At 40.7% G+C, this 17,334-nt stretch overlaps 1 protein-coding gene across 12 annotated transcripts in view; it reads right to left on the bottom strand.

Annotated features, from left to right (window-relative positions):
• Positions 1–17,334, bottom strand: part of PROM1 (prominin 1) — a 159,094-nt gene that overhangs the window by 97,367 nt on the left and 44,393 nt on the right. For 10 of the 12 annotated variants that reach the window (XM_061585455.1, XM_061585457.1, XM_061585458.1 and 7 more), the window contains exons 5-10: positions 14,437–14,463; positions 11,476–11,681; positions 7,812–7,932; positions 5,741–5,804; positions 2,980–3,069; positions 480–697 (exon numbers count right to left, since the gene is read on the bottom strand). In XM_061585455.1, the coding sequence (XP_061441439.1) occupies positions 480–697; positions 2,980–3,069; positions 5,741–5,804; positions 7,812–7,932; positions 11,476–11,681; positions 14,437–14,463 (726 nt within the window). The remainder of the gene's footprint in view (positions 1–479; positions 698–2,979; positions 3,070–5,740; positions 5,805–7,811; positions 7,933–11,475; positions 11,682–14,436; positions 14,464–17,334) is intronic. The other 2 variants (XM_061585456.1, XM_061585452.1) reach the window with 1 other exon arrangement.

Raw genomic sequence — 17,334 nt, forward strand, 5'->3', positions numbered from 1 at the left:
ATCCCGCCCGACTAGCAAACAGCTCTCTGGGCGGCAAACATAGCAACATATACAATAATAAAATTACAAAGTCAGTATAACAAATATAAAAATACACCATCTAAAATAGAAATTACAGCATTTACATAAATAACTTAAATTAAAATGCCTCAAAGAGAAAGGTTTTAACCTGGCGCCGAAAGGATAATAGTGTCGGTGCCAGGCGTACCTCCTCGGGGAGACTATTCCACAATTCGGGGGCCACCACTGAGAAGACCCTAGATCTTGTTACTACCCTCCGGGCCTCCCTATGGGTCGGGACCTGGAGGAGGGCCTTCATAGTAGACCGTAGTGTACGAGCCGGTTCGTAGCATGTTACGAGCCGGTTATATCATGCCCTTCCTCCCAGCAGGAGCCCTGTGGACCTCTGAGAAGAACTTGTAGTGAGAAGTGGACCTCTGAGAAGAACTGATAGAATATTGATAGAATATTTCTCTTACCCTGCTGAAGTTGGCATTGATGTTTAGCTGATCTAAGGATTTCCTGACGACACTGCAGGTTGGTGCAGCTTGGAGAGCTGTGCAAGCAGTATCATTGAGTGTGTTGATCAGATGTCTTTTAACTTCTGTTAGGTTAGCACGCAGCCTCTCAGTACCCTCCTGCAAGACTTCCACGGATACACTCACATTCTCCAGTGCCTCCTTTGTTTCTCTAATAGCTATGATGAATGTTTTAAAATAAATAAATCAAATAGGAACTGTAGCCATATGGCATAATTATGAATCATTTAGGTACAAGTTACATAGCCAGAAAGAACTAATGCCAGTGAAGGTAGTCCTACAATTAGTGGGGCAGCAAAATCTTGAAAGTAGAGTGTGAGCTTCCCAAGCTGTATTTGTTACCTAAGGCCTCTAACCACATTCTATCTGTGTGTCACTAGGGCTCAGGTTAGATGTAGCTCTCCTGGAAGGCCACTTTCAAAGCAATTAAGGAATGGTAGATTGGAATCTCAAGGCCCACCGCTAAATTAGTCTGCTAGCAAGCCTACTTTCCCCACAGTCTTCTGCTTCTTGGTTGGGAAGTGAACAGGGCCAAGGAGATCCTTTCCAGGAACCTCTAGATGCCAAACATGCTACGATATCTACTTCCATAAGATACATATTATTACAAGCTACGTTTATTGGAACCACCCCTTTATATTAATATAGATACAAGTATAAGTAGCATGAGTAAACATTTGACTATTGCCTTATGCAAACATAACATTCAACCATATTTTATTTTCCTTGGCCATGGTTAAGCATTACATCTGAATATCTAATCCATGATTAATTATCGATCACAAAGTAAGGCACAAAACAATGGTCTGAAGTGGTTTATAAACCACAGCTTGAATTAACCAGGATAAAGCATTATAACATCTCCAGCCTGTTTGGTTGCCAGGTGTCACGCAAATTTCACTCGTAACTCCCTTTGCATGCCGTCTGGTGGAAGTGTTTAATTAAAAAAGAAAGGGTTTTACTGGAAAATTTACAATATTAACCAGGGTTAGAGCAACAAACCATGATTGCATTAACCATTGTTAAGTGTTAAATTTGGGCCAAAATGAACCAGGGAAACCAGCCAAAAAATTGTTCTTCTAAAAATGCTACATTGTTTTCCATTCCTGTTTGCCCATTTTATTGCTAACAAAAACCCAACATGCCCACTGCAGTAGAAACAAAACAGGACCCTTGCCTATGAACTCCAGCTAGGTTCCTGTTCATTCCATATATCTACAATGTTAAATTGACTTGGGAACACGTTGCTATCCACAGACTACAAGCACTATGACTTCAATCCATAACCCCCTTGCTCCAGAGCAGTCTTACTGCCTTTAAGGGGATTCCCCAGAGTAAATGAGTTACACATTGCAGCTGGCTAAGTATGGCTTTTGGGATCCATCCTACTGAACCAAAACAACAGCATGGAACACAACAGAAATAAGACAACGAGGGAAACTGCAAAAGGGGACTTTAGCAAGAAAGGAAGACACTTCACACAATGCATTCATGATATTTTACCTTTAATGGCCCTTTCCACTTGGACTTCAAGAGAAACAAAACAGAGAGATAACAGAGAAACGGAGAAATAAAGCAAAGAGTGGAGGATGAGAAAATATTTTGTGGTGAGATATGCAGTCGCAGTGGCCAACACACAGCATACACACACACACTAAAAAGATCACTTATACAGGCCAAACATGCTTAAGGTTTCTACATGTTTAAGGACAGCTCCTCCATCTACACATGATACTTTGTACCAGGACATTAGCTCTATATAGTATACACAGTCTTATTCCAGTCTACGGCTGGAACTACATTGGATTTTATTGACATGGTATTTTAACTCTGTTTTGTACACCGCCCAGAGAGCTACTAGCTATGGGCGGTTTAAAAATGAAATGAAATGAAATAAATAAATAAATAAATACATGCATGGAAACAGACCTGGGTCTGGGAACCTAGGCCTCCAGCTGCAAAGCAGTGTGGTGAGGGGCTCTGGAGTGGACAAAGAGCAGATGGAAGTAGAGTGTTTAACCCTTCCCTTGCTTGCCACTTTGCCCCTGCACCCTATTCCTTACCCCCAGCTGCTTTCCCCCCCATGACATGGCAGACACACCTCCAAAGCCCCATTTGGGGAAAAGATGGGGACAAGTAGCAGAGGGAAAGGTTAGGCACCCAGGCATACTCCTAAAAGTTTGCATTTACTGCATTGGTTTTTTATACATGAACTACCTTGTGGACTTTTAGTCAAAAGGGAAAGCATTACAAGCATACAAAGAACTATTTTGAAGAGGTTTGCCCATGTGGCGTAGAGAACTGCCATTTAAGAAACTTGGGAACCTAGAGTGGCCCTTAGGAGTGTGAAACTAGTTGTCCAGTTCTTTGGATCCCTGCCATATTACATTAGCATCCATGAAGTGGACAAGAGGGCTAGAAGTAACAGTGGCCCCATTACCTCCTGCCATGGTTAGGGCTCCATCAAGTGCAGGTCGCACTTCCTTTCCCAGCTGCTCTTGGACTCTGTTGCCAAGCAGTGGCCCAACATCTGTTAGAAAAGAAGATGGGGAAATAATCTAATCCACAAGTCTGCTTAATACAGTCATGCATACTTCAAATGTTATCGACACAGCATGCAACAAAACCCGAACTCCTTGTTTAGATGATTAAATTCTAGATTGTTTGTTGCTGTTTTAATGCCTTCAAAGCAATAAGGAATGACAAATGTCTAATTTTAATATTAAACAAAATCCACCCATTTTAACTCTGTATGGAGATGGTGTCTTTTGTAGCATATTTTAAGAACAGAAATGGGAAGCATTAAGTTCACCATAATTTGATTGCACATAATTTAAACACTTCAGTACTATTTATAAGTATGACAATATTTGGGAGTTGTCAAGAACATCTGATTTTTAAAATGGCTTAGAAGCAAGGAATCTAAAATGGCTCTGTGGCAAAGAATTGTGGGGATTTCATCTTGTCTGAAATGGGGCCTCTGACTTTGCAGTTTCATTTCACAGCTGAAGCTAGTTAATTAGGCCCAAAGAAGAACACCTGCTTATCAGTAGAGACTGGTACCATCAAGGCCACAGGCCTGGGAAGGTTTGAGGAGTATGTGCCAGTTAGGTGTGAAAACTTCAGAGAGCACTGTATCATGTGAAAGCCCCGACTGGCTAATTAATTCTTGCCTGTTGCTAGGATCTTTCCCATAAGTAGAGGATTCAAAGTTTAGCCTTTGTTCCCCTGGGTTCCATCATATCTATTGGTGTTACCTGTGTGTGGTTCTGTTTTCCATCTGCTATCCAGGCTATGCATCTCTAGGGAGATGTGGAACCATGAAGCTATACAACAGTCACCTCTTTGTAAGTACAGAATAGGCTAGATTTATTGTTTTGTGACTGTAAATCTCTGTATTTTACCTTGCCCTATGGGTATGGGTTTTAAGGAACCAATTTGCTATTTTTGTACAGTTATATTTTATTTAATAAAGCTACTTCTTATTTACCAGGGTGTGCTCATTTCAGGGGGAGTGTGGCTCTGAATCTTGGCCATTTGTCCATGGACTACCATATATTTGGTTATTTGCCTAAGGTTCCAAGACAAGGAGTGTAACTTTGGCTCTTGTCTACTGGTACTTTGGGTTTCCCCTTGCCCCAGAGTGGTTGACTAGTTTAAGGGGTGGTGGCAGTCTACCTACCTTGCACAGTTGTTGTTAGTTACTCGGCCCTGGTAAGGGAGGTATGGGTTGTGCCTTACCATGATCAATTGCCCTGGGTTTGGGGACTGAGTTCTGGGACTGAACCGAGTCAGGTTTATGACAGGTTCATGACAGGAGTGACAGATAGTTTTGTATTGGATGCCACAGTACTTCTCTCATACCTGAGAAATCGTTGAAAAGCATTTATTTCTCCTCTTCTGAAGAGAAAGCAAGTACTTCCTGAATGACCCACCTAGAACTGTGGTTCTCCAAATAATGGCATTTTTCCCTAAAGAGGAAAATGAAGTTGCTAAACTGTCCCCAATTTGCAATGAGGTAAATACTGTATGAAAGACATGTCCTTCCATCTTGCATTGTATCTGCGGGGGGGGGGCGGGCGGAGAGGAGGTGTTTTCAAATTTGTCTTTCATTTTCCCTTTTAATCTTCATGATCTTGAAACAGAGTCACCATGAGCAACTGAACTGCCAAAGTTACTTTGCTAAACTTGAAGATTATTCATGGTTTCTCTCTAGAGTAAAGGTGCTTTCATACATAACACGGAAAGGACAATTTTTCATTGCAACCTACTGTTCCTCTGAAGCTAGTGATGGCATACCGATGGTTCTCCTATTTTATTCTGCAATGTGGATGCAAAATATGAGGGTCTTTTCTATGGTGTCATGTCATCCAAACTATGGCACTCACTCCCTAACATGTTTACCTGGCACCAGGCAGAGTTAAGTCCCATTGTCTTGTGCTTTTAATGTTTTTTTCTATTTTTATATTGATTTCAAGCCATTTTTGCTGCTTTTATCCTAGTGATTTTATTGTTTTTATGGTGGTATCGTATTTTCTTTTTTTTTATTACTGATTGCAAGTCACATAATAACAAGTACAGAGGCTAATAGTTCTCTTCTGCTTTTTATTCCACATGAAAAATATCCATGCATGCACGCAAATAGCAAGCTCAAAGATGCTTTCCATGGTGTGTTAGGCAATTCCCTTGGGAAGGCCCACTTGGAGAATCCCTGCTTTGAAAAGCAGAGAAGAATTTCCTTTTCTAATTAAAACTGACCATGGCTGAAAAGCAATGCTAATTAAGATTCATCATAAAGGATGATAGCCAATGTTAGTCATGCTCAGAGTAGACCCACTGAAATCAACAGACTCAAGCAACTTTAAGTCCAACAGGGTTTCAGTGGGTTTGCTCCGAGTATGAGTTCCTGGATATCACCCAAAGAGTCTTTCCTGGTGTTAAACTTGCAGTTGTAATTGGATAACGTTAATTTCAGATTTCGATAACCAAGCTTCATTTTGTAACACATAAACCTGCTATTTGACACTTAAAGATTGTTATGGTTATTATTATTTGCACTTAGAATTCATATTGTGCATTCCAGGTGTAAGATAAGCCAGCGGTTGTTTCCAATTGGGAGCAGGGGGCTGAGGCTGAGAGAACAGTGGTTTGCCTAAAGCAAGTTTTAGGTACGTGATTAAAAACCTGTGGAATACACTTACTATTAAGATCAGAAAGTGCTTTCTTCTTGGTAGTGTTATACTGACTCACCAAATAGTCGATTTGCTACAAAATTTAAAAAATATATTTTTTAAACATGCAGATAAATATAACAATACATTTAAGGAGCAAGCTTATTACATTCAATGCCATTTTGGAACAAGGTGCTCTTTAACGTGTGGTAGCAGTCAAACTTCAGTTATACTAATCTGACAGCCTTGATTACCCTGGTAAATTATCTATATCCCTGTCGATTCTACTGGACCTCTCAGTGGATTTCAATACCATTTATTCTTTCTGTGCTGCTTAGCTAAGATGAGGCTAGGGGGGCATAGCTTATAGTGGTTTTGGACCAACCTGGAAGATAGGTCTCATTAAGATGGTACTGGAGGGGAATACCATTCAGTTATACGAAACTCATTAACATAGTCCTACCACTGAAGCAAATGAAAAAATAACCCACTCTGGCACCACCTTCTCCACTGAAAGAAAACTTGTTGGCTTTACTGGAAATCTTATAGTTTCTGGGACAACCTTTACTAGTTATTTGATTTACAACCCACCATTTCTTCAAGGAGCAAAGGGTGGCTGTTAAGTTGGTGGTAAGTTAATAGTGCAGGGTGATTCGGTTCTTCAAAGGGAGCTAAGGACTGGAGATGTTATGCTGATAACTCTGCTTTTGGAATGCACCTTCCACTTTTGGAATGCACTATCCATTAGATTATAGAGAAAGTGGCATTTCACTGGGGAAGGGGCAAAGAAACTCTTTGGTAGTTTGAGCTGGGAGAGAATCAGGGAGAAATAAAGCTAGCTGAAGCATCCTTAGAGTGCAGTTGCTCTCTTTGAGGACCAGATGTTGTGCTAGAGCTGCACTGTCTGCTGAAGTATATTTGTTTTATCTGTTGGTTGACAGAAGAAATATGATTTTAAAAGATGCTATAAGACTTCAGTGCTCTCTTATCTACCTGAAACTAGAACCCGTAATTGCTGAAATGTCTCATTGCTTGGGAAAGAGAGGCAACTGCATAACACCATTTTATTTTCATAATGTGAGGTAGGTTAGGCTGTGAGAATTTGAGTGGAAATTTGAATCCAAGTTTCCCAGATACAAATCATGTATCATTTCAGAATTACTACAAGGAAATTTTTTTAGAAGCCTTTAGAATGCTTATTGGACTAAGCACAGTATCTATCACATGATAGAATTACTCTTGCAAAAACTATTGGGGTTGGGGAGTAATTAAGCAGAACTGTAGTTTTGGCTTTTTACAAAATGTTGTCCAATACAGTAGCCTGCATAATCTTGTAAATACGTCCTGCAACCTACAACATATTCAAGAATAACGACTTTATGCAGTAAGCTTCGATTATCTGTATAGTTATTTTCAACATACTTGAACCACCACTAAACAAAAAGTATTGGGTTTCCAGTTGTCACGGGCATGCAATTCTTTGTGCATAGGGTATTTGCTGACAAAGCTGCCAGTGGAATGTGCTGGGCAAGTTCAGCCCATGGATGATGCTGTGTGTGCGTCACCTTCACCAAACATAAGACTGGCCAGGTTTCACCCTTGTGTTGGAAACTCTTCACACAGTGAACGCGGTCCCTTTCAGACTCAGCTAATCATGTACCGGCTTTGGAGAGATGTAGTGCACGCAGCAACATCAAGAGGGCGAAGCTAGGGCATGTAACCCCACAGGCCCTTTCACAAACTCTAACCAAGGTTTGTTTGTGGGTTTACAGTTTGCAGCTTGTTTAGAGTGAGACAAATGCTGAACCCAGGCTCAGATGGCACAGTAAGTAAAACACAGCTTAGCTCGCAGCAGTGCAGCAGCAGCAGGACTAGAGAAGCAAAGCAGCCAGATCTCCTTTCTGGGAGCCCACATGCGCACAACATGCCACTGTTTGGCTTAGCGTTATCTGCAGCCCAACTCACTATGACTTGTGTTCTACCCTATGGTAGCACAAGCCATTGTTTGGCACAAAGAATGAATTCTGCCATTTTGTTAAGTGCCTCACTGCTGTGCCTACTTTCTCTCTTAACTACGATGACCAAAAAAGTATCACTTTACCCCAGGTGTATCATTCAGCAAAGTCCTCAGGTCTTTGAAATTACTGTTCACCAGTTTCTTTGCTCCTCTGACTTGACTTGTGAGGTGCTGGTTAGCAGCATAAGCGAAAACCACACCAGTACTATGTACAAAAGGGAGGGAAAGGGAAGATTTTACTTTTCTGTGTCAAAAAGATCTTGATCTGATTTTTAAACCAGAGTATAACATCTGCACAAAGAACAGTGCCCGATGCTGAACTTGAAAATGCCTTCTTGAACTTCAAGTCACAATCCATAGTTAATCATTAAGTTGTGTGAGAGAAGTAACTGGGAAAGCGCTATGTCAACTTAGCATGAATGCCAATTATTTAACCATTGAGGAATATCAAGTAATAGTTTTAACTTCAGCTCATCAGACATACCTATATATTTCTGATTCCCAAGAATGCATAGGCAAAAGACTAGCAAGTAGGTGTTGGCAAGACAACTGGGGGGTTGACAGAATTTTCAGAACCACTCTCACTGTGCTCAGTCATCATGACCTGCTACTTCTCAATGGATTTGTGTTGACCTATTCATAGCATTGGTTCAATATCCATATATCAGTGTTTCTTTAACAAGGCTTTCCTAAATTGTTTTCCAAGACATACTGTAATACAATCTGGACATGCACTAGTTATTCAAATGGAAATCTTAGCTTAAAATGTATACATAAACAATTATTATTCCTTGCCCAACCGCAACAAAATTAGACGGTGGTATTAAACTATTGCCTCTTAAGAATAAGATTTTTTTTTCTTTAAGATAAAAGAGGATTTGAGGATTTAAAACATGGCCTTGCAGCAGCCCACAAATCCTGGTTAGTAATTTCTTTGTAAGCCCTCAAGATATGGAATAGCAGAGAAATGTGTGCCTTTGGACCAACTCAACCCATTCTTCATCACAACATTTCCTCTTCAAGTTTTCCTCTCCTTCTCGCATTGCATGGCATGGTGAGGATGGAGACAGCTCTTTTACAAGTCTGCTCCAGAATTACAAGTGGAAGAAGCACCTAGAGAGAACCTTGGTGTGACTGTGTGCTTTCATGGCCACTCTTACATATATGGAGTTTGACAAAACACTTGCCTTGGACTAAAGCCCATTGATAAGCCTAGGAAGTTTAAAAAAAAAGATTTCCAATTGGCCTTGGTGGCTTAAAACCTGCCCCACAGTGTTTCATGGAACCTCCATATTCAGAAGCAGTGCATCTCTGAATATTACTTACTGGAGTGGCAAGCAGTGGAGAGGATTGTTGCATTCCTATCCTCCTCACTGGCTTCTGAATGTTAGAAAAGATGGTGGAATGGATGGACCTCGGTATGATATTGCAGAGAGTCTTACGTGGGACTACATTCTATGGATGCCACGGTCTCAAGCTGTCTTTGGCACTTGGGCATAGATGCGAAAAGGAACTGGAGATATTCTGGAAAATCAGTTTCCCTAACATGTACAATGCTTTCCAGTATTGCTGTCTGTACTGGAGGGGTTTGGGCTGCTTGTAAAAAGGAACACATTTCACAATGGACACCCAAATGAAAAGTGTATTTCCAATTTACATGGCTAGGATTATAGTAACAACTTTATTTACTGGAGGCTATTGTTTCAGTTAAAAAGGCTCAATGTACCATGGAGGTATTTTTGCAAAACTTCTAATTCGATAATTTTTCATTTTAAGCCTCTCCAACAGAGTAGAAAAATAGTTCTCTAAAGAACAAAACACAGTCACCCCGAGATCACATCTGTGAAGACTATTAAGCCTAGTTCTCCTTCTTGTTTAGTGACTACCAGAGACCTTGTCTTCCAAAAAATTAAGATGGTGTACTATTTAAATACTCTTTTGAGAAGTCAGATGTACTCGCATTCAAATACAAGATTACCTCAAGGGACATAAAATGTTTAAATATGCATGTGCAGTGGAGTGGCTATTCAAATGCCAATTTCTTGCGGGGGAAAGACCGAGAGCCTGCCTCTGCCTCAACTCAGCAATGTGTAACACAGGAAGTACATTATTCAGAAAGAAATCCATCTTCAGAAGCCTATTTCCTTGCAAGAATTGCCCTCACAAATGGAGAATGGAAGACTTATAGATATGCCTGCTTAATGTTCAAGTGTTTGGTTCCCTTCCAGCAGAAGTCAAAGGCTCTGACTAGAACAGTGTTTGCGTGTGCATGCATGCACCCCCCCCAAAGTCTGTGCAATGACAACTGTACCCTTTATTCTCTTCCATACAAGTTAACGGGAACCACTTGCTTCTTTAAAGTGAAAGCATGGAGCTAAAACTGCACACAGTGTTGAGGACTATATGCATGTATGTGTATAAATCCTGACATCTGTCCCCAAAAGGTTAGTGAGCAAAATGTCCAGGACAGAGGCCATTTTAGAGGTGTTCCTGACTGCAGCCCTTGACTCTTACCCACAGAGGTCATTGGAAATCATTTGTGTTTATCAGAGAAAATGAGCACAGCCACTCAATCCAATAAGAGACAGTCCTATTAGATTAGCTAAGAAATGAGCCAAGGTCATTACCCCCCAAATCCATAAATAGTTTGGTTCAACACAATTGAGTCTAGTACTGACTGAGAAGGATGCTAGGTGGCCCAACAGAAAATGGCCTGTGTGTCACCAGTTGACCACAGTCTACTTTCTGCCCACCCCTGCCCTAGGTGACTGCAAGTTCAAACCAACATTTAATTCTGGAATCTTCCATCATCACCATTAATCACAAAGCACTATATATTGTTAAAGTAGGCTGAGTTTCCTTAACTAGGAAACTTTTGTATCATGTAAAAGAACACAGAACAGTCATGAAGAGGCCATTGCTTTGCCCATCCTCAACAGCAAAACAGAAAAATTCAAGCTAAAAATGGAAGCTCCACTTTATCCATGAAAGGTATGACATACAAAATTAAAATTGGTGCATTGATTTTTGGTGAGAAAAAGCTAGCACAGACAATTTCTAGAAAAAACAATAAAAACCTTGTGCACTCAATCCCAGAACAACAGCCTTAGAGACAAGCTATATGATCAGCAGCCTCACATGATGTTACCTTCTGTTGGACTGTACCGCTGAAGGCTTTACACTGAATATATTACCATTTCCTCACATACAAATCCTGCATACGCAAAGTTAGCCATGCGAGAACTTTTTTCTTGACATTTCTTTCTTTATTTTATATTTGTATCCTGCCTTTCTTTCATCATAGAAACCAAGGTGGCATACAATACAGGTGATTCTCAGACAGTCTCTCAGCCAGACACTGATCAGACCCAGGCCTGCTTAGCTTCAGTAAGGTGGTGGCCTCATGTGCCTTCAGACCGTGTCCTGGGACATGCTAGCTTTATAACTGCAGAGTGGAAATATATTAAAATATTCAGTATTCTCAGCTGTCTGTCTGAAGTGGTAAATTCTGACAAGTAAATACATCTCATGGGGCTACTGATCACGGAGCTTGGCTCTAGGTCTTTCAGTATAATCATGCAAGGAACCTGGACATCACATAAAGTGGCTCTATTATAATGAGTAACTTTTCCCTCTCTTAAACTTGGGCACATTGTTTCTAGTCTCATAAATAATAAACCAGACTTAAACCACCTTGCTTTATATGGCAAAGAATAAATTATACTGTGCCCAACTTGGCTATACTTGCCTGATTATTAAAGCAACAACGAAAAGAAGTGTAGCAAAGCAGCCCCTCTGACAGTCAGCATTTTTCTTCTGTCTTTGGTGCATTTCCCCACCACAGTTGTCACAGCAACGACACATGCAGAAGCAAAGCCCCACTAAAGGCAGCAACAGAACAAACAGTATTCCCAGAGCAGCAGAGACTACAAAACCGATCTCATAGTAAACTGCCTGCAATGCGGACAGAAACAACAGCAAGAACAGATATATTATAACTGAGATTGACATAACAGGGGTAGTTTCAAAAGCCAAACTTAAAACCCGAGAGTATGCACTGGATGAAAATTATTGTATTGTGAGAGGGGCTGAAGAGTGCCTTGAATAATTAAGCCATCCTGTTGGATCCCATCACTCTGTGCCCAAGTAGAGGTGCACTGGGCAGTACCGATACCCCTTTTCTCGGAAAATTCAAGGACAGTGGCATCTCAGGGGATGAATGATGCACAAGAATTCCCTGATGCAGCCCACGCTACAGAGGAAAGGTGCAGGAAGACTCCAGAAGCATCTCTATTGCTCAGAAAGCACAATCCCATCCCTGAGCTGTGACTGGACAAACTGGAATGTGGTGCACTAGAAAAAGATCAACTAGTTATCCTGGAGTTACAAGGAAGATTTTTGCCCAATGTTCTGGGAGAAAAAAATGCATTTTTAGTCCAAGGGTGAACTGTGCTTCCAGTTTTAATCTGAGTGAGGAAAGACACAATTGTTCTTAGGCAGAATGGCTAAATGGGTGTTGCTCAGAAACACACTTTGGAAAGTTACCTTGCGTGTTGTAATGCACATTTCTTGGGGAAGGGGGTGCTATTAAAACCTTACTGTGAAGGCTAAAACAGCTTGGAAACTGATGCATTAAACCAACACTTCTCAAAGAGAGCTATCCTTCACTGTGGCTATGTGGAAGGCTACCAGGGGACATATACACTTCTCATTCACGACGATTTCCTTGACTGATAAAAGGCTGTGAGTATTCTCCACCAAAGAAAAGCTGAATCTTGTAACCCATATGAATTATGCAAGTTAATATAATTTCTCTTATTATGCCTAATTTATTCATTTATTACACTGTGCAGCTCCGTCTCTGACCACTAGAGGTCCAAGTCAGCAACACTTCTGGCTTTCGAGGATCACTGCAAGACATGGGACTGGTTTCCTTCTGCTCCCAATGCTTCCTGTATCTGTATGGGGGTGGGGGTGGTTGTTTTACTTTTTTCTTCTTGTGGAATGATGTATTTTAGTTTTTATTTTTAACAATGGTGTAAGTTGCTGGGAGACCTTTGAGTAACAAGCGACTAAGAAATCAAATAACAACAACAACAATAAATAATTCGTACTTGGGAACATTCCCTTCTTCCCTCCCTGAAGCCTGTCTTCTCTGAAGCACCCACAAATGCATATAACCGAGCAGTTAATTAGCTAAATGTTAAGGGCAAATAAGCTCTAAAAAAGGCCTACAGAACAGAGCTGCACATCAGATTGGCTTTTGACTATATTATGACATTCCACACAGAACTTACAGTGATGACAATGAAGTTCAACACATACTTTTACATACGCTTGTATATATGGGTATTCTTGCCTCTGCAGTTTCTCCCACACAAGTCTAGGTGAAAATGGACCCACCTGCACCATTCATTCTGATGGCATTTACATACCTTTAGAGACGTATTGCTAGAGCGGTATGTAAATATGGCATCTGGATGAGCACTTTTACAAATACCTGAAACAGCATGAAAGCAAGTGTAGAGGCAACAAGAGCCATGCTAGTACAGCTCAGCAGTGTGTAAAGGGAATCTAAGTAAAAGTTAAAAAATAGTTTTCATGGGAACTCAAGAGTTCTGTAGTTTAAGCACTAGGAACAGAAATATCCCTTCAAATAGAAATGCAATCATGAGGAAAGATAACTGGATGCCTTGCAAAGCATTGGCGTGCACGTCTTGCACAAATAAAAACGCCTGGGAAGAACTCAGGGCCACCCAAGAACCTTATCTTAAGGACAGAAAAGAAGAAACTTCACACGACACAGTTAACTTATGGAGGATGTGACGATGGCCGTGCCTAAGATAGCTTTTCAAAAGGGATTTGACAAATTGATGGAGGATGAGTTGATCGTTGGCTCTCAGCCATGACAGCCATATAAAATTCAGGATGCCCCTGAAAACCCACTGCTGAGCAAGAAACGGCAAGAGAAAGCGGATGCCTTCATATGCTGCTTGTAGACTTTGGGGAAGCGTCTGGCTGGCTTCAGCTTAAAACAAGAACTTGGACTAGACAAACCTTTGGTGTTGTCCAGCAGGACACATATGTTCTTAAGGTCCTGAACTGCTGCTCCGAACAAGGCAAAGTCATATACAACTCAACACAAAACACAAACAGGCATTTAGATACTTTGCCTTGTCCTTTGCCTCTCATGACTATTGGGTGAGTTGCTTTAGTTTTCTAACTTGGAAAGTATTTAATTGATGGTTACATTACTTGGCTTCTCCCCTACTGCCCTTATACATTTCTGAATACCAGCCTATTGCAAGCACAGAGGGAGAATTGCTGCTGGACATCCTCCTCCTGTGCCTGTTACAAGCCAGTTTCTCACCAGCTACATCTCATCATGCTACAATTCTGTTCTCAGTGAATCTGCTTCAAATCCCATTTCCTCAATGAAAATAGCTCTAAATACAAACAACTGCATCACACAGTCATTTATACCAGTGACCTAATTACAGTTACAAGGAGAGTAAAATATTTTTGTTAGATAAAGGGAAATAGGAATGTTTAAACAAATTCCTTTTCAAAACCACAACAAAGTGTATTAACTAACTCAATAATTCTGAAAATAACCCAACTACAATTGTTAGAAGGAATTATCAAAAGAAGTTACTAGTTAGTGAAGACTGTTTTCCAAGTGTACATCAGAAACAACAATAAGCTTTACCTGAAGAGTCAGGACAACATTTTCTGGCTGTGGAAGTCAAGGCAGATGGAAAGTGTGTATGATGCAGAGGCAGCATGCATAAAAAGAAGGCAGGTGAGCAATAAATAAACCACCCAAGGACAATGTTTATGATGCCATCAAAGTAAAAATAACGTAAAATCAAGTATTTACAGACACACAATTCGTTGGAGTTAGAACTGTCTTGCAAATTTGGTCCACTTAAATGATTTAGGATTTTCAGGGCATTTGCTTATTCATACTGAATGTTTGCTTTGTGTAATTTGTTCTTCATTCTGTTAAGACTTGCCAGAGGAAAAAAGGACCATTTGCAGCACCCCTTGCTTTCTTCTCCCAGTTCCTTTAACCTGAACTCTGTAATGCAACTAATTTCTATTACTGTTCAGACTAAATTTTCTATCAAAAAAGTAGTTGAGGTTTTTTATACCCTGGAGAACATTACACTGAGGTTGCAATCCTAGCCCTACTTATCTGGGAATAAGTCTCATTAAATTCAACAGGACTTACTTCTGAGTAGATATGGTTAAGATTGTACTGTTATTTACCAAATTTAAAACTGCACCACCTTATCTAGGGAATTGAGTCCTCTGTGGTATTTAATCAAAGCAGCTAAAAAAAAAGGCCATGAATCAGCCTTTGCTTTTAAGTCCTAGGAAGTCTTATTTACAATGTTTGAACAAAGTGGAAACTTTACTCCCATAAGGACAGATTGAAATTGTTTTTCCCTGCTGTGCACTTATGGATATGTTACCTGCAAATGAGCCTCTACATGTTCCACAAAAATACAGCTCTACTAACAACAGCAGTAGTAAAGGCAGCAGTTTGGGATTGTTTACGATAGCGATCAGTCATGCAGACATGACACAGAGTGTTGGGTCAGATATAATACCAAACCATGGTTTCATATTACAAGAGCAAGCCTTCAAGGAGCAGTGGACCTGCCCCTTCTCCCCTGACATGTGATGGCTCCTTCCATCCCTTGTTTGTAGCAAACCAGGGTCATACACCAAGTTTACAAGGCAAAGTGCAAAAAATAATTCTGCATTTAAACAAAACAACAAACTACTGTTTTGCCTCAAACAAGGAAGTAACCATCTTACATGAGAAGAGATGTTAAGTAGGGGATAGAATGAAAATTTGAAGCGTGTGTGCGTGTGTGCGTGTGTGTGTGTGTGTGCTCAGCTATGTAAGTAGCTGCTTTAATTGTTGTGAGCAGAACTGAGGCAGAAAAAGTCCAACGGGAGCAGCTCCCCCCAGCTTGATTCTGTTTGCACCTACCCCCCAAAAAAAACTCCCACCAAAAAAAAAAGATGTGGTAGCAGGTACCAAAGGGCTCCAAATGATAGTGATAGGACTAGTGGGCTCCTCCTTTTACATGACTCTGGCAGCATCTTCTGCTTACTTGCCTGAAGTAGGAAGGGCACATCACACCTACCCCATCTTCTTTGGGGCCCTCTGTCACCTGTGAAGCCCATTCCCTTCCCCTTGGTGAGTAGGTTTCCTCTAGAGAAGAGGAAGGAGAATATGAACTGAATTGAGGTATAGGAGGGATAGTGAGGAGAGGAGAGCTGAGCACTGCAATTGTGCTCTTCAAGCTTGAGCATTCAGGAGGGTCTCTTGAAGGGCATGATTTGGAGGGATGATCTGTAGAGGGATGAGGAACAGAAACTGGGCGTCCACTGAAGGCTTGTTTTCATAGCGCCAAACCATGGTTTAGCGTTACATCTGGAACCTAGCCATAGCCTTTTGTCTTGCTTCAATCAAACGTTACTTTTCACAATAAAAGAGGTTTAACAGAGACTGAATCAACTCAAAAGAGTCAAAGCGATGGATGATTCAAAGCTATTGTCTTAGCTTTTGTAAGCATGAACAATAGGCCAGACATTATCATTACTGCATAGGTGTTCAAAGGTGCTCAAATTCCCTGTGTGTCCAATTCTGGTGCTCAGAAACGCAAATGTGCTGGGGAGAAGTCTCTCTTACCAGCTTTCTCATATGCAACTATCTTTGCTCTTTAGAAAGCACTAGTTAAAAAGCACTGCTTATCTATTACTGCTGTATATCACTGAAGTATAATGGGAGTTCCAGGAGCTTCTTGCTGTTTTCGGAGTTGGCCTGTGATGAACACAGAACTTTCTAATTGCTTCTCTACATCTCAGTAAGCAATTCTCATTGCAAATTGTTCATCAAAGGAAATGAGGGAAAACACATGGTGTAACGAGAGGGGGAAAACATTACTGGCATGTTTTAAAATGAAAAGGTATTAGATGCACGCATCTGTATGGTGTAGTAATCACCTGCATAGTACTTTTAGAGCAGAGTTCAGAATCTGTGGCACTGCATATACTGCTGGATTACAACTCCCATCATCTCTACCTGGTGGCCATGTGGGCTGAGGCTGCTGGGAGTTGTAGTCCAACAGTTTCCCTACCACAAAGTGCTTTATGTTACGTTTTTGTAATCCCCACAACCCTTTAAGGTAAGTCAGTATTGTTATTCCCATCTTGCAGACAGGGAACTGATGGAGCAGCCTGCCTACGACCACCAAATGAGTTCACAGCAGTCGCAACTTATTGATAACTGAGTCTCTGTGCTACACCAACCTTCCCTTGCATTGTACTTCTGTAAACAGAATATTTTAAGTTTTTTACGCTCCCTTGCCAATTTAACTGCAGGCAAACCGCTTCTATAGGAGCTTAAACACAGTATAATAAACTGGAACAATTATTCTATTGCCTGTATCATATGTTGTAATCAAGCGCACTACCACAACATAGGGGCTTCAACTCAGAAATTACTGAGTTTTTCCTTAACTATATATATATATATATATATATATATATATATATATATTCCCAATCCAAGCGTTTGGGAAAATGC

This window comes from Rhineura floridana, chromosome 9, assembly GCF_030035675.1.
Source record: "Rhineura floridana isolate rRhiFlo1 chromosome 9, rRhiFlo1.hap2, whole genome shotgun sequence".
Lineage (NCBI taxonomy): Eukaryota > Metazoa > Chordata > Lepidosauria > Squamata > Rhineuridae > Rhineura > Rhineura floridana.